We start from the raw sequence: 25,411 nt of genomic DNA on the forward strand, positions 1-25,411 counted from the left end.
TTGAAAGATCATGACCAATACACCTTCAGCAATCCTTCTCAGTACTCTGGGATGTAGTCCATCTGGTCCAGGTGACTTATTCATCTGAAGACCTTTGAGTTTGTCTATCACATTGCTTTGTAATAACAATGGCACTCTCAGATCTCTGGCACACTGCTAGTGTTTTCCACGGAGAAGACTGATTTAAAGTACCTAAGTTCACCTGCCATTCCTTTGTCCCCCATTACTACCTCTCCAGCCTCATTTTTCAGTGGTCCTGTATCAACTCTCAACTCCCTTTTACTCTTTAAATAACTGAAAAAACATTTAGTATCCTGCTTTATGTTATCATCTAGTTTGCCCTCATATTTTATCTTTTCCTTTCTTAGTTGCCTTTTGTTGGATTTTAAAAGCTTCCTAATCATTCAGCTTCCAATCACTTTTGCTACCCTATATACCCTTTCCTTGGCTTTTATGCAGTCCTTAACTTCCCTTGTCAGCCATGGTTGTCTACCCCTGCCAATTGAGAACTTCTTCCTCTGTGGGACATATCTATCTCGCACCTGGTGAACTATTCCCAGAAACTTCAGACACCTCTGCTCTGCTGTCATCCCGGCCAGTATCCTCCTCCAATCTATCTGGGCAAGCTGCTCTCTCATGCCTCTGTAATTCCCTTTAATCCATTGTGATACATGTGACTTATGCTTCTCCCTTTCAAATTGCAGTATGAATTCAGTCACATTATCATCAGTGCTTCCTAAGGGTTCCTTTATCTTAAGTTCCTTAATAAGATCTGGGTTATTACACAACACCCAGTCTAAGATAGCCTTTCCCTGAGTAGACTCAAGCACAAGCTGCTCTAAAAAGCCATCTCCTGGGCATTCAACAAATTCCCTCCAATACCAATCTGATTTTCCCAATCCCCTTGCATATTGAAGTCCCCCAGTACAATTGTGACAGATTATTTAAAAGAAGGAAGTCACATTATCAGATTCGGGTGAAAGGAATATAGGAGAAGCATGTGGTACATTGATAATGACCTTTATTTTTTGTTTGCCATGTAAATTAGCAATAGCACATACAGTAAAGGGGAAACTGCACATGCAGATTTGCATAGGATTAACACACAAGAAAAACTTCGTAGCTCCACAGCTACCAAAATATATGCAGTAACCAGCTGGGTTTGCAGCCATGTCAGAGGTTTATAGAAAAATCTCAGAAACCTTGATCTCACAGTAACAGAATTCAAATATCGATGAATATAATAGTCAGCTTGAACTGTGACAGCCCACAGGATAAATCCAAAGATCTGTCCCGGGTGAAGACCATGCCACCAAGCTGAAAAGGCAAATGTTGACAACAGAGGCTGAACTTTGCTGCGTTGAAACACCATCCTTCTCAACCAAAGAGCTGTAGTTTTGTTCCATACTCGAGCAATCTCAGCAATCTTATTGGTTGTTTCAAGTGTCCAGATATCAGTATCAGAGAGTGTAGCTTTTTCCGTCTTGTTTTCCAGTCCCAAGCCAATTAAATTCATAAGAGATTCATTGAGAAGCCATTGGGAATAATATGATAACCTGAATATTAAAGCTGTAATCCAGATCAATAAAATATCTTTAGGAGCATTCCACCGAAGGGGCCCTTGGTTAAGGGTATAATTTCTAATACATATTCTCAAGCATGACAAGAAAAAAAATGATATGCACTTCTTAAGAAATGGCCACAAAGGACTGGTGATGCACTTCAGATCAGTTCTTACGAGCTTTTCAACATGAATTTTGAATATTTTAAAAGTACACAAAGGCCCTCCAAATAGTGCGGGAAAATGCAGCATATAGCTAAGATGTAACAGAAAACTGTGGAGCATTTCAGAATCGAGGAGGCTTTTCTGCATAATTCTAACTGGAACCACGATTTCTCCTTCATGAACATCCAATGACGTTGATGTTATTCTTTGTGTTAACAACATCAGAGTTGACAGTGCTATTAAAAATCTGGAAGTGAAATAAAGCAGAGATTTCTCAAATGTGTGTATTACATTCATCTCTTACAATGGAAAATTCAACTGTTGATGGAATAATGAATGAAAATAGAATGCACAAATACAAGCGCCAGAAGGAATGTTATTGTCAGATGATTTTGCTTCAGTGTTGGTCTCTCTGCCCAAGCAGTCTGTCTGTATATATGCACAATATGAAGAACTGATTATTCCCATCATAAGTACAGATAGGGAAGTCATTCAACCCACCTGATTCTCCATTTATCTTTAGCATTTGGGTACAGAAGCAGCCTGGTTGATGAGCAATTTAGAGGCCAGGGCTGATGGACGAGGGATATGTACCAACGAGTATATGTAGCTGCCTGCACTATATGAATTCAGTAAAATGTTATTTATTTTATTTTATTGAGATATAGCATGGAATAGGGCCTTCCAGCAATATGAATCACACCAGCCAGCTATCCCTAATTTAACTCTAGCCTAATCATGGGACAATTTTTTACAATGAACAATTAACCTATAAATCAGTACGTCTTTGGACTGTGGGAGAAACAGAGACCTTACAAACAGTGGGGGGATTAGAACCCAGGTCACTGGTACAGTAAAGCACTGTACTGACCACTATACTATCATGTCAATTTTCAAAATTAAGTGGCTAGTGTCAACAAGAGTGGCCTTATGGAGAGTAAATACACCAGACTTAAAAAGTGAGAGGGGCCGGTCAGGATTTTCCACAGAGCTTGAAATCATTTGGGTTTTTGGTGTTTGGCAAGGGGCGATAAAAAGATTAGGTTTGAGTGGAGCAGCAACTGTGGGGGTGGGCCTGGATTAGAGAGGCAGAGGCCAGGGTAGATTTCCTTCCTTCCTTCCTTTCTCTCTCCCTTCCATCCATCTCCCTCCTATTCTTTTCCTTTTTTTCTTATTGCATAGTTAGAGCAGTAGGATTGACAGTCCGTATAGTGGAATCCGTCACAGCTTCTTACCAGCAGCGTTAAGGAACTAGAGCTGGAACTGAAAGATCCTCAGGTTATTCGAGAGATAGAGTGGTTGATATACAGGAGATACGGGGTATAGCTATACCTAAGGTACAGGACACAAGTAACTGGGTAACCGTCGGGATAGGCAAAGGGGTTAGGTAACCAGTGCAGTTCCCCTCGATAACAAATATACTGCTATGGATACTGTTGTGGGGTGGGTAACCTACCAGGGTAAACTGCAACAGTCAGATCTTTGGGATGGAGTCAGACTCCGTGAATCAGAAGGGAAAGGGGGAAAAGAGACAAGCTGCAGTCATAGGGGATTCATACAGAGAGGAGTTTCTGTTGTTGAGAGTGAGATTCCCAGATGGAATGTTGCCTCTTTGGTGCCAAGGTCGGGAATGTCTTGGGGTTCGAGTCCATAGCATTCTTAAGAAGGATGGTGAGCAGCCATCTGTTGCATTGTGAAAGAAGTTGGAAGATACCAGGTAGAATTTAATCCTGATAAATGTGAAGTGATACAATTTGAAGTTCTAATGAACAAGAGGTTATTAAGGACTATTGAGAAACATGAGACCTTTGACATACAAGTCCAAAGGTTCCTGAAGCTGGCAGAGCTAGTAGACATACAGAATGCCACACATCTTCAGTAGGGTCCTGTGTATGAGAGCAGGGTGGTTATAATCCAAATTGATAGAACATTGTACAAATCTCAGTTAGAGTACAGCAGATATGTGCAGTTATTGTCAGCAATGTATAGGAAGGATGTTATTGTGCTGGAGAAGGTGCAGAAGAGATTTACCAGGATGTTGCCTGGGATGGAGCGTTTCAGCTTCGAGGACAGACTGTAGAGTCTCGGTCTGTATCTCTGGAGTGGAGGTAGTTAAGATGCGATACGATTAACGTTCAACAGTGCAGCACCGGTCAGGTCACTTCACCCATGACGCTGTGCTGATCTTGATGCCACTTTATATTAAATTTCCACCTTCTATTCATCATTCATATCCCTCCCAGCCCTTTATATATCTAAAGACTCCACAAAAACACTGGGTTCACTACAATCACTGGTAACCCATTCCTGGCATCTATAACCCTTTGTGTAAAAACAATTTGCCCCTCATGTCACCTTTAACCTCCCCTCTTCTGACTTCAGGCATTTGATATTTTTATCCCGTGGAGCTGATTCTGACTCCACCCTTTCTATGCCTCTCATAGTCTCCCCTCAGCTCGAAGGAGAACAAACCAAGTTTACCCTATCTACCCTATAGCTCAGACCTTCTCATCCAGGAAACATCCTGGAAACACATACTGCACCCTTTTCGACAATCCCACAGTAATGGTGCATGGGAACAGCACACAATATTCCATGTGCAGTCTGACTAAAGTTTTATGTAAGTGCAGCATGACCTCTAATCCTACATGCAACAGCCCGGCCAATGAAGGCAAGTATTCATATGCCTTCACTGCCACCTTACCTACTTGCATATCTCTAAATAAAATAAATACACTATATCACAATAATAGGGATCCTTGCAAAACACTACTAGTCACAGCCCTCCAGCCAGAAAAACAGCCTTTCACCCCTATAATCTGTCTTCTATGAACTAGCCAGCTCTGCATGCAAACAGGCAATTTACAGGATCTTATACATCTTTATACTGCACATCATAAAGGACCCTGTCAAGTACAATAATAAAGTCCATGTAAAACACTGCCTAACCCTTATCAAACTCCTTTGCCAGCTCCTCAAAAATCTCAGGTTTGCAAGACATGACCTGCCCCACACAAAGCCACACTGACTGTCCTTAAACAGGCTATGCCTTTCCAAATATGCATAAATCTTACTCATTATTATCCTCTCCAATGACACTGTTGTCAGTCTCTCTGGCCTGTAATTACAGGATTATCCCTGTTTCCTTTCCTGAGCAAAGGCACAACACTTGCTACTCTCCAGTCCTCCTCGACTGTGCCAGTTGCTTGAGGGAACAGAGAGATCACTGTCAACGCACTAACAGCCTCCTCACTTGCTTTGATCAATATTTTGGGATACATGCTTCAGACCCTGGGCACATCCACTTGAATGCTTTTCAGAAGACGTTGCACTATCTCCTCCTTATTCGCAAAATCTCCCAACACATTAGCATTTCTGAATCTGTTTCACTATCCTCTAACTTCTTCTCCTTGGTAAGTACTGTCATAAAGTGTTCATCACTGGCTCTGACTCCAATTACAGATTCCTCCATTATTCTTCAGTGCACATAACTTCTCTTATCTTCTTTTACTTTGGCCCTGCACTCCAAGGTCATTTTGTGATCCCAGATGTTACCAGGAAGCTGATGAAGGAAAGACAGTGGACTTTGTCTACAGGGACTTTACCAAGGTCTTTGGCGAGATCCCACATGGGAGGCTGAACCAAAAGGTTCAGTTGCTTGTCACCATTAATCCCTGGAGTGTAGGAGAGTGAGGGAAGATTTGTTTGAGACATACAAAATTATGAGAGGCATAGATAGGGCAAGTGCAAGCAGACTTTTTTCACTGAGGTTGTGAGCGACTAGAAATAGACGTCAGAGGTTTAGGGTGAAGGGTGAAATAGGTTAAGGTAAACCTGTGGGAGAATATCTTTCTTTAGCAAGTGTGGAGAGTGTGGAACAATCTGCAAATGAAAATGGTAAATGCAGGTTTGGTTGCAGCATTTAAGCCAACCCATAGGTAGAATATGCAAATTCAACATTCACCTGAGAAAGACATAAGAGCATAATGAATAAGAGCAGGAGTGGGACAGCTGGGCTGCTGAGCCTCCTCCCTCTAATGGCCAACATTCCTCTACCTTCTTGATAACCAATTGCACCTGCTAACCAATGATTGAAGTCGGGTCACTGGACCCATGAGGCTGCAGCTCTGCCAGCCATGTCACCGACCTTTAGTGAAGAAAATTTCACGTGTACTTATCCCCAATGTGACACCAGCTGAATTGGACCAGTTAGCTGCTCAATTTAAGGGTAATTAAATGCTGACACTTCCTATCAATAAATATTTGCCACCAGCCCTTCTCCGCCAAATCAACAAAGCACATTCCAGGTACTAAATTGTCCCTGTGGTACGAGCTTCCTGTGTAGACTTCCTTATCAAGGAGAATCATAGAATGAGTCTATGTGGGAAACAATTTGACCTACCTTACTTACATCAGCAATTTAGTGTTCTTCAGTTAATTACCCTCGTTCTTTCCTCACGGCTCTATTTATCTCTTCAAGTATATATCACTTTTTCACATGGATGTTGCATTTTAACCTGGTTCAGCAGATGGAATCATAATTAAAACAATTCGCTGTGTAAAACTTGTTTTGTCTTGCCACATGCAAAATGCTGGAGGAACTTAGAAGGCCAGCCAGCATCCATGGAAAGGAATATACAGTCGACAATTCAGTCCCGGTGAAGGGTCTCGGCCCAAAATGTTTCCCATAGATGCTGTTTGGCCTACTGAGTTCCCACAGCATTTTGTGTATGTGTGTCGCTTGCACTTCCAGCATCAGCGGATTTTCTTGTGTTTGTGTTTCACTTTGTCACATTTTGTTTTGATTCTCTTTAAAATTTTTTAACTAGTCAAAACCATTAATAATTTTAAACAGTTTTACTGAGTTCACTTCTAAACTCTGCTTCAATTGGAGCCATGCCAATTTCTCTGCATTTAATAATCCCATTCCCTGGCATTTTTGCAAATTTCTGCCTTAACCTCCCCAATGTTCTGTCATCATTCCAAAAGTGTGCAGGTCTGAACTGAACACAGATCTTCATTTGAGGTCTAACCAATATTTTATTGAGGTATAGCAAAACTTACTTGCTTTTACACATGTAACGAGTATATTGCTGAGAGTAGAGCGTTTGGACCATATGGAGAGCTTGGAGAGGTGAGTACTTCTTCCCTGGAGTGGAGAAAGCTGAGCAGTGATGCTATGAAGGTTTATAAAATCATGAGTGGCGTAAATAAGGTAAAGAATCAGTCTTGTTTCTGAGGGTAGGGGAGTCTAAAACTAGAAGGCATATGTTTATAGTGAAAAGTAACCCAAGGGGCAACTTTTGCCCTACTGATGGTGCATAGATGCAACAAGCTGGCTGAGAAAGTGGTAGCGGCAGGTATAAATATGACATTAAAAGACATTTGGATGGGTACGTAGACCAGAAAGGTTAAGGGGGATATGGGAAAATGGCACTAGTTCAGTTAGACAACTTGGTCAGCATGGGCAAATTGTGCTGAAGGATTGGTTTCTGTGCTGCAGCTCATTGACCAAATTAGGCTTCATGCAACTGGAGGTTATATATTGACATAAACTAGAGATATATATTAACTTAAACTAGAGATTATATGTTAACATAAACTAGAGATAATATATTAACATGAACTAGAGATAATATATTAACATGAACTAGAGATAATATATTAACATGAATTAGAGATAATATATTAACATAAACTAAAGCTTTGGTTAACATAAACAAAAGCAACTGAGGTTGTGGATAAACAAGCTATTTCAGAGATGACAGGGTATGCCTATGAAGAAATTACCTGATCATTTTCACCTTGTTGTAATTTGCTCTAATGACCACATATCAGAAGTACGTTATTGACTATGATGTGATTTAGAATGTCCTAAGACATGAATAGTCCTTTCATGGAGTACTTCCAACACCTAGGACCTCTTTTCACTGTCGTCATCAGGGAAGAGGTACAGGGTCCTGAAGACACACACTCAACAGTTCTGCCCCTCTGTCACCTGATTTCTGAATGGACATTGAACCCATGTACAATTCCTCAATTTTTTTTTCTAATTTGGTCTCTTTTTGTGCTATTTAATAAATCTAATTTTTAAAAATATATTTCTGAATGAAATTTCTAGTTTTTATTATCTATTACAATGTACGGCTGCCGCAAAACAAATTTCACGACATATGCCGGTGATATTGAACCCGATTCTGGTTTACCTATTTTAGAGATACAGAGCAATGTAGGTCCTTCGAGCTGTCCCAACAACCCCATAACCCCGATTAACCTGAAGCTAATCAGGGGTCAATTACAATAACTAATTAACCTACGCGGTATGTCTTTAGACAGAGAGGAAACTGAATCACCCTGGGAAAACCCACACATTTCCCGGGATGAACGTACAGAGAAATCTTACAGAATGGCACCGGAATTGCTCTGTGAACTCCGGAATGCCCCAGGCTGTAGTAGCATTGCACTAGCCGTGGGCCCAACTTAATGCATGTCTTTCCCATACGAGTAGTTGGGAATCTGACAATGTCTTGTCAGGTTAGCTAAGGCTTGGGAAAGAGGAGTGAGCTGGTCATGGAATGCAAGTGTTGTTTAGAACGGACCTTGAGATTCAGAAAGAGGAGTTGTCCCCCTACTGGTCCCTTAAAGGAAGTGCCTTGCCAACAGCAACATTTCTTCAAAACAATCAGCTGACCATCTGTTAACTTCGAGGCTCCCGTCTCCTCCCACAAATTTTCATACCTTGCCACCACACAGCTCCCCTGTACAAGTCAGGCCTTGCTTTCTATGTATATGCGGATGAGGGGGAGAAAGGTCTCTTCTCCAGTACTGGGTACATGAGGTGAAACTGACAAACATTTAAAATTCAGTGCAATTAAGTTGCCTTTCATTGAAATTTTGTCAGTATCATTGCATTGATGTCCAGAGCCACTGCAGAATTTTTAAACAGGTGTGAATCTCATCTAGACCTGAATTCAAATCTGGTTTCATAGTGAGGCACCACTTCGAGTATTGTGAGCAGGATTGGGCCCCTTTTAGAAACATAGAAAACCTACAGCACAATACAGGCCCTTCGGCCCACAAAGTTGTGCTGAACATGTCCCTACCTTAGAAATTACTAGACTTCCCCATAGCCCTCTATTTTCCTAAGCTCCATGTACCTATCCAAAAGTCTCTTAAAGGACCCTTTCGTATCCACCTCCACCACCGTTGCCGGCAACCTAATCCACGCACTCACCAATCCCTGAGTAAAAAACCTACCCCTAACATCTCCTCTGTACCTACTCCCCAGCACCTTAAACCTGTGTCCTCTTGTGGCAACCATTTCAGCCCCGGGGAAAAGCCACCGACTATCCACATGATCAATGCCTCTCATCACCTTGTACAGGAGTCCCCAACCCTTTTTGCATCGCGGACCGGTTTAATATTGACAATATTCTCGCTGACCGGCCGACCGGCGGGGGTGGTGGGGTTAGGGTTGCCAACGGACAAGAGTAGCACTCATGTTTACCCCGAGAAAGACTACCATGACCATGAAGCCTTGCACGGGCACCTATGTGCGCATGTGTGACGTGCGCATGCATGCATGTACGAGACGATTTTTTTCTACAAATCATTTTTAGTGATTCCGTTCAGTGAAACTACAGTACACTGTACATACATTATTTCTACTTTATATAGGCTGTGTATTTATCCTATCATTCCTGCTTTTACTATACTGTATGTTAGTGTTATTTTAGGTTTTATGTAACACAGCACATAAATATAGTGATAAATCAATTATAAGTCAATAGCATCATAACATTTTAAGTAACATTTGGATATTAAACACACAGCACATATTTTCTCTGTATGAACATATAAAATCATTGCAACACACCAATATCACTGAATCAGTGGGAGCCCTGGGCTTGTTTCCCTGCAACAAGATGGTCCTATCGAGGGGTGATGGGAGACAGCGATACTCGAAGGGGGTTCCTTATGTCCAGTCTATTCCGCAATTTAGTTTTCGTTGCATTCACTGCAGAAAACTCCGCTTTGCAGTGATATGATGTTGTAAATGGAAGCAACGTTTTCAGTGCTTCCGTGGCTATCTCAGGATATTGAGCCTTGACTTTGATCCAGAATGCCGGCAGAGATGTTATGTCAAACATACTTTTCAGCCCATCGTCATTTACAAGCTCGAGGAGTTTATCTTCCTCCTGCGCTGACACGGATGACGCGCAGGTAATGACTTCGCATGCGTAATGGCTGATCAGTGGGCGTGACAGGGAATGAGGAAAGGTGCAGCTGACGCCTATCGCCAAATCACATCGCTTCCTAAAGGCCCGGTAACACATGCTTTGGTGGTTGGGGACTGCTGATCTCGTACACCTCTATCAGGTCACCTCTCATCCTCCATCACTCCAAGGAGAAAAGGCCGAGGCATGCTCCCCAATGCAGGCAACTTCCTTGTAAGTTGCCTCTGCACCCTTTCTATGGTTTCTACATCCTTCCTGTAGTGAGATGACCAGAACTGAGCACAGTACTCCAAGTGGGGTCTGACCAGGGTCCTACATAGCTGCAACATTACCTCTTGGCTCCTAAGTTCAGTTCCACGATTAATGAAGGCCAATACACCGTATGCCTTCTTAACCACAGAGTCAACCTGCGCAGCTGCTTTGAGTGTCCTATGGACTCGGACCCCAAGATCCCTCTGATCCTCCACACTGCCAAGAGTCTTATCATTAATACTATATTCTGCCATCATATTTGACCTACCAAAATAAACCACTTCACACTTATCTGGGTTGAACTCCATCTGCCACTTCTCAGCCCAGTTTTGCATCCTATCAATGTCCTAGTGTAACCTCGGATAGCTCTCCACCCTATCCACAACACCCCCAACATTTATGTCATCAGCAAACTTACTAACCCATCCCTCCACTTCCTCATCGAGGTCATTTATAAAAATCACGAAGAGTAGGGGTCTCAGAACAGATCCCTGAGGCACACCACTGGTGACCGACCTCCATGCAGAATATGACCCGTCTACAACCACTCTTTGCCTTCTGTGGGGAAGCCAGTTCTGGATCCACAAAGCAATGTCCCCTTGGATCCCATGCCTCCTTATTTTCTCAATAAGCCTTGCATGGGGTACCTTATCAAATGCCTTGCTGAAATCCATATACACCACATCTACTGCTCTTCCTTCATCGATGTGTTTAGTCACAGATGAACTATCTTAGAAAGGATGTGCTGAAACTGGAGAGAGTTCAAAAGAGGTTCACAAAAGTGATTCCAGGATTAAATGGCTTGACATATGAAGAGCATTTGATGGCTCTGGTCCTGTCCTGTATTCACAAGAATTCAGAAGAATGGAGGGGGGGGGCGGGGGGTGACCTCATTGAAACCTATTGAATGGTAGAAAGCCTTGATAGAGTGGATTTGGAGAGGATGTTTCCTATGGTGGGAGAGTCTAAGACTAGAGGACACAGCCTTAGAATAGAAGGGAGTCCTTTTAGAACGGAGATGAGGAGGAATTTCTTTAGCCAGAGGAAGTGAATCTGTAGAGTTCTTTGCCATAGGCAGCCGTGGTGGCCAAGTCTATATGTATATTTAAGACAAAGGTTGATAGATTTTTGATTGGTCAGGGCATGAAGAGATAATCTCTCACAACCCTGGAACAATATTGACCTCCATCAAGCAACACAGGCATTGCAAGGCCTTTAAAAATCTTTGTCTGCACAGAGGATCCAATCAGGTACCCAGTCGCTAAGATAAAGCTGAGTTAGAAGTAAACATGAAAGCACTGAATGTAAAACGAAAGAAACAAAGGAGAGCTGCAGAGGCAAATGAACAGATTCCATTACAGATAGAAGTTAATGCAGACACATGTGATATGATATACTTTTGGGAGGACACCCTAAAGTAGACTTAAACATGAATGGTAGGGCACATGAAGAATGTGGTAGAACAGAGGGATCCTTAATTCCTTGAAAGTGGCGTCATTGGTAAGACCAGCACAACTTGGTTATTCAGCCCATCGAGTCTTTGCTGCCCTTTGATGATGGTTGATTTTCTCTCTCAACTCTATTCTCCTACCTTACCCCCATAACTTTTGATGTCCTTCCCAATAAACCTCCACTTTAAATACACCCAATGAGTTGACCTCCACAGCTATCTGTGACAATAAATTCCACAGATTCACCACTTTCTGGCCAAAAGAAATACTTCCTCATTTCTGTTCTAAATGGATGACATTCTATTTTGAGGCTGTGCCCTCTGATCCTAGAAACTATCAATATTGGAATCATCCTCTCTACATTCACTCTAGGCTTTTCAATATTTGGTAGATTTGAATAAGAACCGCTCCCCCCCCCGCCCACACACACACACACACACACACATTCTTCTAAACCCCAGCGAGTACAGACCGAGAGCCATCAAATGCTCCTCATACATTAGACCTTTCATTTGCAGGATCATTCTTGTCAACCTCTCCAAACTCAACATGTTCTATCTCAGATATGGAGCACAAAACTGCTCACAATACTCCAAATGCAGTCTGACCAACACCTTATAACATATAAAAAAAGGTATCCGTTAGTCTTGCGAGACCATGGATCTGCACCTGGAAAGTCTTCACTCTCCAGGGTGCAAGCCTGGGCAAGCTTGTATGGAAGACCAGCACTCGCCCATGCTGCAAGTCTCCCCTCTCCACAACACCAATGTTGTCCAAGGGAAGGGCATTAGGACCCATACAGCTTGGCACCGGTGTCGTTGCAGAGCAATGTGTGATTAAGTGCTTTTCTCAAGGACACAACACATTGCCTCGGCTGGGGCTCGAACTCATGACCTTCAGGTCGCTAGTCCAATGCCTTAACCACTTGGCCACATGCCCACATATAACATAAAACATATAACAATTACAGCACGGAAACAGGCCATCTCGGCCCTTCTAGTCCGTGCCGAACTCATACTCTCACCTAGTCCCACCGACCTGCACTCGGCCCATAACCCTCCATTCCTTTCCTGTCCATATATCTATCCAATGTAACTTTAAATGACAACATCGAACCTGCCTCAACCACTTCTGCTGGAAGCTCGTTCCACACAGCTACCACTCTCTGAGTAAAGAAGTTCCCCCTCATGTTACCCCTAAACTTTTGCCCTTTAACTCTCAACTCATGTCCTCTTGTTTGAATCTCCCCCATTCTCAATGGAAAAAGCCTATCCACATCAACTCTATCAATCCCCCTCATAATTTTAAACACCCCTATCAAGTCCCTCCTCAACATTCTACGCTCCAATAAGAATAAAGACCTAACTTGTTCAACCTTTCTCTGTAACTTAGGAGATGAAACCCAGGCAACATTTTAGTAAACCTCCTCTGTACTCTCTCAATTTTATTGACATCTTTCCTACAATTCGGTGACCAGAACTGTACACAATACTCCAAATTTGGCCTCACCAATGCCTTGTACAATTTCAACATTACATCCCAACTCCTATACTCAGTGCTCTGATTTATAAAGGCCAGCATACCAAAAGCTTTCTTCACTACCCTATCCACGTGAGATTCCACCTTCAGGGAACTAGGCACCATTATTCCTAGATCCCTCTGTTCTACTGCATTCTTCAATGCCCTACCATTTACCATGTATGTCCTATTTTGATTAGTCCTACCAAAATGTAGCACCTCACATTTTTCAGCATTAAACTCCATCTGCCATCTTTCAGCCCACTCTTCTAACTGGCCTAAATCTCTCTGCAAGCTTTGAAAACCTACTTCATTATCCACAACGCCACCTATCTTAGTATCATCTGCATACTTACTAATCTAATTTACCACCCCATCATCCAGATCATTAGTATATATGACAAACAACACCGGACCCAGTACAGATCCCTGAGGCACACCACTACACACCGTCTTCCAATCTGACACACAGTTATCCACGACTACTCTCTGGCACCTCCCATTCAGCCACTGCTGAATCCATTTTACTATTTCGATATTGATGCCTAACGATTGAACCTTCCTAACTAACCTTTCATGTGGAACCTTGTCAAAGGCCTTGTCCATATAGACAACATCCACTGCTTTACTCTCGTCAACTTTCCTAGTAACTTCATCAAAAAATTCAATAAGATTTGTCAAACATGACCTTCCACGCACAAATCCATGTTGACTGTTCCTAATCAGACCCTGGCTATCTAGATAATTATATATACCATCTCTAAGAATATTTTCTATCAATTTACCCACCACTGACATCAAACTCACAGGCCGATAATTGCTAGGTTTACTCTTAGAACCCTTTTTAAACAATGGAACCACATGAGCAATACGCCAATCCTCCGGCACCATCCCCGTTTCTAATGACATTTGAAATATTTCTGTCAGAGCCCCTGCTATTTCCACACTAACTTCCCTCAAGGTCCTAGGGAATAACTTGTCTGGACCCAGAGAATGATCCACTTTTGTATCCTTAAAAGTGCCAGTACTTCCTCTTCTTTAATCGTCATACTTTCCATAACTACCCTTCTTGTTTCCTTTACCTTACACAATTCAATATCCTTCTCCTTAGTGAATACCGAAGAAAAGAAATTGTTCAAAGTCTCCCCCATCTCTTTTGGCTCCGCACATAGGTGCCCACTCTGATTCTCTAAGGGACCAATTTTATCCCTCACTATCCTTTTGCTATTAATATAACTGTAGAAACCCTTTGGATTTATTTTCACCTTACTTTCCAAACAGCCTATATCTTCTTCTAGCTTTTCTAATTTATTTCTTAAGATTCTTTTTACATTCTTTATATTCGTCGAGCACCTCATTAACTAACAAGCTGCCTATATTTATTGAAGATCCCTCTCTTTTTCCGAACCAAGTTTCCAATACCCCTTGAAAACCATGGCTCTCTCAAACTTTTAACCTTTCCTTTCAACCTAACAGGAACATAAAGATCCTGTACCCTCAACATTTCACCTTTAAATGACCTCCATTTCTCTATTACATCTTCCCAAAAAACAAATTGTCTCAATCTACTCCTTCTAAATCCTTTTGCATCTCCTCAAAGTTAGCCTTTCTCCAATCAAAAATCTCAATCCTAGGTCCAGTTCTATCCTTCTCCATAATTACACTGAAACTAATGGTATTGTGATCACTGGACCCGAAGTGCTCCCCAACACATACCTCCGTCACCTGACCTATCTCATTCCCTAACAGGAGATCCAACACTGCCCCTTCTCTAGTTGGTACCTCTATGTATTGCTCCAAAAAACTATCTTACACACATTTGACAAACTCCAAACCATCCAGCCCTTTTACAGAATGGGCTTCCCAGTCTATGTGTGGAAAATTAAAATCTCCCACAATCACAACCTTGCGTTTACTACAAATATCTGCAATCTCCTTACAAATTTGCTCCTCCAGTTCTCGGTCCCCATTAGGTGGTCTATAATACACCCCTATAAGCATCACTACACCTTTCCCATTCCTCAATTCCACCCAAATAGCCTCCCTGGACGAGTCCACTAATCTATCCTGCCAGAGCACCGCCGTTATATAATATCTGACAAACAATGCAACACCTCCCCCTCTTGCCCCTCCTATTCTATCACACCTGAAGCAACAAAATCCTGGAATATTTAGTTACCAATCACACCCCTTCTGCGATCATGTTTCACTAATAGCTACAATATCATATTTCCAGGTATCAATCCATGCTCTAAGCTCATCCACCTTTCTTACAATGCTCCTAGCATTAAAATAGATGCATTTAAGAAACTCTCCGCCTCCTACTCTTTGTTTATCCTTTATGGAGCAAACAACTTTGTTATCTTTTTCTTCCTTCTCCCCTACATCTTTGGTCTGAATGCTCCTGATCTCTGTCCCCTGCCTATCCTCCCTCACACACTGTCTACTAGCTTTCTCTATTTGAGAACTAACCTCCTCTCTCCTAGTCTTTCTAACTTGATTCCCTCCCCCCAACCATTCTAGTTTAAAGTCACCTCAGCAGCCTTCACAAATCTCCCCGCCAGGATATTGGTCCCCCTAAGATTCAAGTGTAACCCGTCCTTTTTGTACAGGTCACACCTGTGCCAAAAGAGGTCCCAATGATCCAGAAACTTGAATCCCTGCCCCCTGCTCCAATCCCTCAGCCACACATTTATCCTCCACCTCATTGCATTCCTACTCTCACTGTCGCGTGGCACAGGTATTAATCCCGAGATTACTACCTTTGCAGTCCTTTTTCTCAACTCCCTTCCTAACTACCTATATTCTTCTTTCAGGATCTCTTCCCTTTTCCACCCTATGTCATTGGTACCTATATGTACCACGACCTCTGGCTCCTCTCCCTCCCATTTCAAGATCTCTTGGCTGTGATCAGAAACATCCCGGACCTTGGCACCAGGCAGGCAAACTACCATCTGGGTCTCCGGACTATGCCCACAGAATCGTCTATCTGACCCCCTAACTATCGAGTCCCCTATTACTACTGCCCTCCTCCTCCATTCCCTACCCTTCTTAGCTACAGGGCCAGACTCTGTGCCAGAGGCACGGCCAGTGTTGCTTCCCCCAGGTAAGCTGTCCCCCCCCCCAACAGTACTCAAACAGGAGTACTTATTGTCAAGGGGCACAGCCACCGGGGTACTCTCTATTACCTGACTCTTCCTATTCCCCCTACTAACTGTGACCCACTTGTCTGCCTCCCGTGGCCCCAGTGTGACCACTTGCCTGTAACTCCTCTCTATCAACTCCTTACTCTCCCTGACCAGACGAAGGTCATCGAGCTGCAGCTCCAGTTCCCTAACACGGTCCCTTAGGAGCTGCAGCTCGGCGCACCTGGTGCAGATGTGGACGTCCGGGAGGCTGGGAGACTCCGGGACCTCCCACATCCGGCACTGAGAACAACAAGCTGCCCTCACATGCATACTGCCCCTCTCCTCAAATAACAACAAAAAATGAATACCAAACCTTCCTTGCCTCTCCCGTTTCTGCCTAAGCCCATTGAGCCAAAGCCCTTAAGCCTTCACTCTGCTCCCGGCTCACTCTGCAGCCCACAAACTACGCTGCCCGCTGTATAAGGCTGTGTTCCTTTTAAATCTTCCGCGCTTCACTCCCCGACATCACGCACCTGCACAGTCCTGCCACTCTCAACGCCAACGAAAAAAACCGAAAAATTCAAAAAAGGCTTCCTCTGCACTCCCGCTCCGACTCTCAGAATTCCTTCTCCGAATAAGGCCTCAGTATTACATTCCCGCTTTTATATTCCAGTCCTCTCAAAATGAATGCCAACATTGGATTTGCCTTCTTTATTGTAGTCACAATTTGCAATTTAACCTTTAGTAAATCCTGCACTAGGCCTTTGAACCTCAGAATTCTGAATTTGCCTTCCATTTAGCAAGCAATGCTCAGTTCTATTTGTCCCCATTTACCCATTGATTAGATGATCTCATTCCCAGCTTCTCCCTTCATCTTGGAGATATTAATAGTCATAGAAAAAACTACAGCAAAGAAAAGGGCCCTTCAGCCCGTCTAGTCCATGCCAAACCATTTAAACTGCTTAATCCCATTGACCTGTACCATAGCCCTCCATACTCCTACTATCCATGCACTTATCCAAACTTCTCTTAAACGTTGGAATCAAGCTCGCATGCACCACTTGTGCTGGCAGCTCGTTCTGCACTCCCACCACCCCTGAGTGAAGAAGTTTCCCTTCATGTTCCACTTAAACATGTCACCCTTCACCATGATCTCTGGTTGTACTCCCAACCAACCTCAGTGGATAAAGCCTGCTTGCATTTACCTTACTTATACCCCTCATCATTTTGTACATCTCCTTCAATTCTCCCCTCAGTCTTCTATGATCTAGAGAATAAATCCACTCAATCCACTCAATCCACTCAATCTTTCTTTATAACTCAGGCCCTTCTGTCCCAGCAACATCTTTGTAAATTTTCTCTGGACTCTTTCAACCTTATTTACATCCTTCCTGTAGGTAGGTGACCAAAACTTCACACAATACTCTGCACAATACAAACAGATTCGCTCATTCAGTTTACCACATTATCATCCAGATCATTGATATAGATGACAAACAACAATGCACCCAGCATCAATCCCTACGGCACACCGCTAGTCACAGGCCTCCAGTCAGAGAGGCAACCATCTACTACCACTCCCTGGCTCCTTCCACAAAGTAAATATCTAATCCAATGTATTACCTCATCTTGAATATGAAGCAAAAGAACTTTCTTGACCAACTTCTATGCCATACCTTGTCAAATGCCTTGCTGAAATCCATAAAGACAGTGACTACTACCTTGACATAGTCAAATTTCCTGGTAACTTCCTTGAAAAACTCCATAAAATTGGATAGACATGACCTACCACAAACAATACCATGCTGACAATCCCTAATCTGTCGATGACTATCCAACTACTCATATATCTGGTCCTTAAAAATACCTTCCACTAATTTTCCTACCACTGATGTCAGGCTCACTGGTCTATAATTTCCTGTTTTATTCTTAAAACATTTTTTAAATAGTGGAACAACATTAGCTGTTATCTAATCTGTCTCGAAGGATGATTTAAAAACCTCTGCTAGGTCCTTTGCAATTTCTGAACTTGCTTCCCTCAGGGTCCAAAGGAACACCTTGTCAGACCCTGGGGATGTGTCCACCCTGATTTATCTCAGGACAGCAAACATCTCCTCCTCTGTAATCGTATAGGGTCCAAGACTCTGCTGCTCTGTTCCCTCACTTCTACAGGCTCTCTGCCCATCTCCCAAGTGAATACAGATGCAAAAAATCCCATTTAACATTTCCCCCATCTTTTGGCTCCACGCAAAAACTAACATTCTGATCTTCCAGAGGACTGGTTTTGGCCCTTGCAATCCTTTTGCTCTTTAACGTAATATTAGAATCCCTTAGGATTCTCCTTCATCTTGTCTGCTAGGGCAACCTCATGTTTTCTTTTAGCCTTCCTGATTTCTTTCTGAAGTGTTCTCTTGCATTTCTTACACTCCATAAGCACCTCGTTTGTTCCTACCTGTCTGTATCTCCAATGCACCTCCTTTTTTTTCTTAATCAGGGTCTCAATATCTCTCAAAAACCAAGGTTTCCTAATTCATTTACCTTTGCCTGTCATTCTGACAAGCACATACAAGGTTTGTACTCTCAAAATTTCACTCTTCAAGACCTCCCACTTACCAAGTACTCGTTTGCCAGAAAACATCCTATCCCAATCCACATATAACTACATAACCATATAACAATCACAGGACAGAAACAGGCCATCTTGTCCTTTCTAGTCCATTCTGAACTCTTACTCTCACCTAGTCCCATCAACCTGCACTCAGCCCATAACCCTCCATTCCTTTCCTGTCCATATATCTATCCAATTTAACTTTAAACGACAACATCGAACCTGCCTCAACCACTTCTGCTGGAAGCTCGTTCCACACAGCTACCACTCTCTGAGTAAAGAAGTTTCCCCTCATGTTACCCCTAAACTTTTGCCCTTTAACTCTCAACTCACGTCCTCTTGTTTGAATCTCCCCCACTCTCAATGGAAAAAGCCTATCCACGTCAACTCTACCTATCCCCCTCATAATTTTAAACACCTCTATCAAGTCCCCCCTCAACCTCCTACGCTCCAAAGGATAAAGACCTAACTTGTTCAACCTTTCTCTGTAACTTAGGAGATGAAACCCAGGCAACATTTTAGTAAACCTCCTCTGTACTCTCTCAATTTTATTGACATCTTTCCTATAATGCGGTGACCAGAACTGTACACAATACTCCAAATTTGCCTTACCAATGCCTTATACAATTTCAACATTACATCCCAACTCTTATACTCAATGTTCTGATTAATAAAGGCCAGCATACCAAAAGCTTTCTTCACCACCCTATTCACATGAGATTCCACCTTCAGAGAACTATGCACCATTATTCCTAGATCCCTCTGTTCTACAGCGTTCTTCAATGCCCTACCATTTACCATGTACGTCCTAATTTGATTAGTCCTACCAAAATGTAGCACCTCACATTTTTCAGCATTAAACTCCATCTGCCATCTTTCAGCCCACTCTTCTAACTGGCCTAAATCTCTCTGCAGGCTTTGAAAACCTACTTCATTATCCACACACCACCTGTCTTAGTATCATCTGCATACTTACTAATCCAATTTACCACCCCATCATCCAGATCATTAATATATATGACATTTGCCAGATACCATCAGATTTGGCCTTTCTAGTCTCACGAACCAGTGGAAACAACTTTCCTGCCTCTATCTTAACTATCCCTTTCATAATTTTATAGGTTTGTATAAGATCTGCTCTCATTCTTCTGAATTCCAGTGAGTACAGTCCCAGGCGACTCAATCTCTCCTCATAATCTGACCCCCTTATCCTCTGGAATCAACCTGGTGAACCCCCTCTGTACTGACTCCAAAGCCAGTATATCCTTCCTCAAGTATGGAGACCTGAACTGCATGTAGTACTCCAGGTGCAGCCTCACCAGTACCCTGTAGAATTGCAGCATAACCTTCCTGCTCTTCAATTCAGTCCCTCTAGCAATGAAGACCAATATTCCATTTGCCTTAACAACAGGAATTCTGCAGATGCTGGAAATTCAAGCAACACACATCAAAGTTGCTGGTGAACACAGCAGGCCAAGCAGCATCTATAGGAAGAGGCGCAGTCGACGTTTCAGGCTGAGACCCTTCGTCAGGACGCCATTTGCCTTCTTGACAGCCTGCTGCATCTGCAAACTAACGTTTTGTGATTCATGCACAAGCACTCCAAGTCCCTCTGCACAGCAGCGTGTTGCAGTATTTTTACCATTTAAATAATAATCTGTTCTTTAATTTTTCCTTCCAAATTGGATAAATTCAGATTTACCAACATTGTACTCCATCTGCTAGACTCTTGCCCACTCACTTAACCTATCTATATCTCTCTGCAGACTCTCCGTATTTTCTGCACAATTTGCTTTTCCACTCAATTTACTGTCATCAGCAAACTCAGATAATGTACACCCAGCTCACTTTTCGAGATCGTGAACAGTTGCGGGCCCAACATCAACCCCTGTGGCACACCGCTCACCACTAACTGTCAACCAGAGTAACACCCATGTAGACCAACTCTCTGCTTTCTATTAGCTAACCAATCCTCTATCCATGCTAATATATCACCCCAATTTTATGCATTCTTATCTTATGGATAAGTCTTTTATGCAGCACCTTATTGAATGCCTTCTGGAAATCCAGGTACATAACTTCCATCTGTTCCTCTCTATCCACTGCGCTCATTATATCCTCAAAGAACTCCAGAAAGTTTGTCAAACGGGACCTGCCTTTGCTGAATCCATGCTGTGTCAGCCTGATGGATCCATTTCTTTCCAGGTGCCTTGCTATTTCTTCTTTAATGATAGCTTCAAGCATTTTCCCAACTACAGATGATAAACTAACTGGCCTATAGTTACCTGCCTTTTGCCTACTTCCTTTTTTGAACAGTGGCATGACATTTGCCATCTTCAAATCTGCTGGGACCTGCCCAGAGTTCAGAGAATTTTGGTAAGTTGTCACCAAAGCCTCTATTATAACTCTGTCATTACTTTCAGCACCCTGGAATGCATTCCACCAGGACCAGGGGACTTATCTATCTTCCGGCCCACAAGTTGCTCAGCACTAGCTCTTTAGTGATAGCTATTGTATTGAGGTCCTCACCTGCCATCGCATCCATTACATCTCTCTTTGGCATGTTAGACATGTCCTCCACCATGAAGACCAACATAAAATAGTTATTTAAAGCCTCTGCCATTTCCTCATTACCCAATATCAATTCCAGTTCTCGCCCTCCAAGGGACCCAAGTTCACTTTAGCCACCCTTTTCCACTTTATATAATTCTAAAAACATTTACTATCCATTTTTATATTTTGTGCGAGACGCAAAGTGTTTCTGCACACAAACTTCTGTCACCTGCCCTGCCTCATTCCCTAATAAGAAATCAAGTATTGCCTACTCTCTCATTGGGACCTCTATGTAGTGATTAAGGAAACTTTCTTGAACACGTCTGACAAATTCTATCCCCTCTAGACCTTTTACAGTATGGGAGTTTCAGTCAATATGTGGAAAGTTAAAATTACCTACTTTCACAACCTTGTGTTTCTTGCAATCACGGAATCAAATTTTCTTCTCTAAATCCTGTGGACTGCTGGGTAGTCTGTGATGTAACCCCATTAATGTGCTCATACCTTTCTTATTCTTCAGTTCTACTCATAAAGCCTCACTAGACGAGTTCTTCAGTCTGTCCTGAGTAAGCACTGCTGTGATGTTTTCCCTGACTAGTAAAACTACCCGTCCCCCTTTTAATCTGTCCCACTCTGTCATGTCTGAAACAACAGAACTCTGGAACACTGAGCTGCCAGTCCTGTCTCTATTGCAACCAAGTCTCAATGATGGCTACAATATCGTAATTTCTCATGTTGATCCATGCCCTCAGCCACCTCTACAATACTTCTTGCATTGAAATATATGCAACTCAGAACATTAGTCCCACTGCGCTCAACCTTCTGATTGCTGAATTTGTCTGAGGTCTTAACAACCTCTGTTTGCTGGCAATATGGTTCTCACCCCCCTGAATAATTCAACCTCAATTATTAACCATTCTTTCAACAGACCAACAGAGCATCACAACATTTTTTTGTTGAGACCAGGATCATAAATAGATCTTTTGGCACATTGACCTTCATAAATCGAAGTACTGAGTACAGGAGTTGGGATTGTATGTTGAAGACGGTGAGGCCTAACTTGGAGGACTGTGTGCATTTCAGGCCATCCATCTATAGGAAAGATATTAATAACATTGAAAGAGTGCAGAGAAAATTTATAAGGATGTTGCTGGGACTCAAGGACCGGAGTTATAGCAAAGAGTGAATAGGGTAGACTTTATTCCCTGTAGTGTAGGAGAACGGGGGGAGATTTGTAGAGGTATACAAAATTAGGAAGGGTATAGATAGGTAAATGTAAGGTGGCGTTTTTCACTAAAGTTGTATGACACTAGAAATAGAAGTCATGATCAAGGGTGGAAGGGGAAAGTTTGAAAGGAACATGAGAGGGAACTGGGATGGTGAGAGTGTGGAATGAGTTGCTAGTGGAAGTGGCAGATGTGGGTTCAATTTCAACATTTAAGCGAAGTTTAGATATGTATATGGATGGGAGGGATATGGAGGGCTATCATCTGGACAGTTCAGTGGGATTAGGCAGAATAATAGTTCAGTCCATACTAGATGGGCTGAAGGGCCTGTTTCTGTGCATGTAACCAAGTGGGAGCAATACCGTAGTAATAATGAGTCAAATTATTTCTTAGGGATGTTTTCAACACATTTAAAAGTTACACACTTACTTAATGTCTGTTGCTTCTTGAAGGTAATAATCATTGTAGTGTAGCCAAAGGTGGCAGAGGGTCTGCCACGTCATCTGAGTGAGGAAGGTCCACTTGTGAACACTCCTGGGCTCCAGCACGTGTAAGAGCGTCACCGAGAGAACAGCAGGTATGAGTAGCAGAATGGTGTAGGGTCCCATACTAACAGCGGTCATAAGTAAACCTCCACTCAGAAGAAACACATGTCTGGAGGGAGATGATAAATGATCTCCTTTAAATCAACTACTTGCAAATTCCTATTTCATGCAAAATAGTATTCAAACATAAATAGATTTTTCAGAAACAGACATTCATTGGATTTTCACTCACAACTGATAACCTCTTTTCATGTCATCAACATACTTCTCGTTCTTGGACTTCCCCAATGGACCTTTTACCCTCTCTTGACTTTCACATTTCCAACTGCCATTATGATATTAACCACCTCTACTTCTCCACACCCCTCGTCCACTCTTCTTCACAACTTCACCACATTTGAACTTGCAGCTCTGCTCGTATTAGATAAAGACCAACCCGGTCATCAAACCCACAGGCAAGGGCAATGGTGCTGTAGTCCAATGAACTCACTTTACTTTGCACAGGCCAGATGGCAAATCTCCAACACCCCTCTCCTTTCTTGATCTCCCTGTCTCCGTCACTGGAGATAAACTGTCTACTTCTATCTTTTATAAATCCACCAACTCCACCGGTTATCTTGATTTCCACTTCACATTCCCTTTTCTCAGTTCCTTCGTCTTCACCGTATCTGCTTCCAGGATGAGGTCTCCTTTTCCAGGACACCAGAGATGTCCTCCCTCTTCAAAGAAAAGGGATTCCCTTCCTCCACCATTGATGTTTCCCTCACCAGCATCTACTCCATTTTCTGGACACCTGCACTCACCCCATCCTCTCATTGCCTTAACAGGGATAGAGTTCCTCTTGTCCTCACACACCTCCGTAAGAGCCTCCACACCCAACACATCAATCTCCACAAGCTAAAGTGCCACATCTGCCCATTCACTTACCTCCTTCCTCAGTTCCGTTCAGGACCCTGAACAGTCCTTCCAGGTGAGACAACACTTAACTTGCAGATCTGTTGGGGTATTGTATCCAGTGGTCTTGGAGCAGCTCCTTCTACATTGGTGTGATCTGATGTAGACTGGGGGACCACTTTGTCAAGCACCTCAGCTCCATCCACAGAAAGTGGAATCTCCCTGTGGCCAACCATTTCAATTCTTATCCCGATTCCTGTTCTGATATGTTGGTCTATCACCTTCTCTTCTGGCATGATGAGGCCACTCTTAGGTTGGAGGAGAAACACTTCATATTCCATCTAGCTAGCCTCAAACCTGAAGGCATGGACAGTGATTTCTCTAACTACTAGTAATTTCTCCCCTCCCCTTTCTTTATTTCCCCACTCCGGCCTCCTACTTCTTCTCCTCACCTGACTATCACCTCCCAGCTTCTTACTTCATGCCACCTCCCCCACCCACCTGGCTTCATCTTCCAGCTTGCCCCTCCCCTCCATCCACCTTCTTATTCTGACTTCTTTCCTCTTCGTTTCTGGTCCTGAAGAAGGGTCTCGGCCTGAAACATTGACAGTTTATTCATGTCTATAGATGCTGCCTGACCTGCTGAGTTCCACCAGCATTCTGTGTATTGCTCTGGATTTTCAGCATCTGCAGGATCTCTTGTGTTTATGGAAATGCTCAGATATCTTCTCCTACCTCACCCTGGACCAGGACCCCAGCAGGCCACATCTGCCGTACCATCACAGATTTTATCACAACAGTTCTCCACTCCATACCCTCTAACCTGATACATCTCTGAGCAGGACCGTTATGGAAAACCTACTGAACCATCCCCTCAGACATTGTCTTCCTTTTCCATTCCGTTTCCATCGACACCTACCACGCCCTCTTCTATTTTGATAACTTCTGATTTCCTGGTCCACAATGCCCTATCTTCATTCTGTTCGCTGAGTCTTAATACATCTCTATCCCATCAGGAAGGCCTTAAAGCCTTTCAGCAACAAAGATAGGACTGTTTCCAGTTTCTTTCTACTTACATTCTCATCCCCTGGCAGAGGTGTTCTTACTCTTTTGATTTTTCCTCTCTTCCTACAAATCAAAGGTAGGAACAGAGGTGCCTAAGGGAACCTGTATAGGTCCTAGCTACAGTATAGCTGTCTTTTCATTGGTTATGTGGTACAGCTCCTGTTCCAATGTTTCTGATACCACTCCCCAACTCTTTCTCCATTATGTA

At 42.9% G+C, this 25,411-nt stretch overlaps 1 protein-coding gene across 1 annotated transcript; it reads right to left on the reverse strand.

Annotated features, from left to right (window-relative positions):
* Nucleotides 1-1,021: 1,021 nt before the first annotated feature.
* On the reverse strand, nt 1,022-24,674 carry mboat4 (membrane bound O-acyltransferase domain containing 4). Its single transcript, XM_063069125.1, has 3 exons — nt 24,640-24,674; nt 23,129-23,353; nt 1,022-1,973 (listed from the first exon to the last, which is right to left on the reverse strand). Exons 1-3 carry the CDS (start codon nt 24,672-24,674, stop codon nt 1,022-1,024), a joined length of 1,212 nt encoding a protein of 403 aa, XP_062925195.1.
* Between the last annotated feature and the right edge of the window lie 737 nt (nt 24,675-25,411).

Source organism: Mobula hypostoma, chromosome 16, assembly GCF_963921235.1.
Source record: "Mobula hypostoma chromosome 16, sMobHyp1.1, whole genome shotgun sequence".
Classification (NCBI taxonomy): Eukaryota; Metazoa; Chordata; class Chondrichthyes; order Myliobatiformes; family Myliobatidae; genus Mobula; species Mobula hypostoma.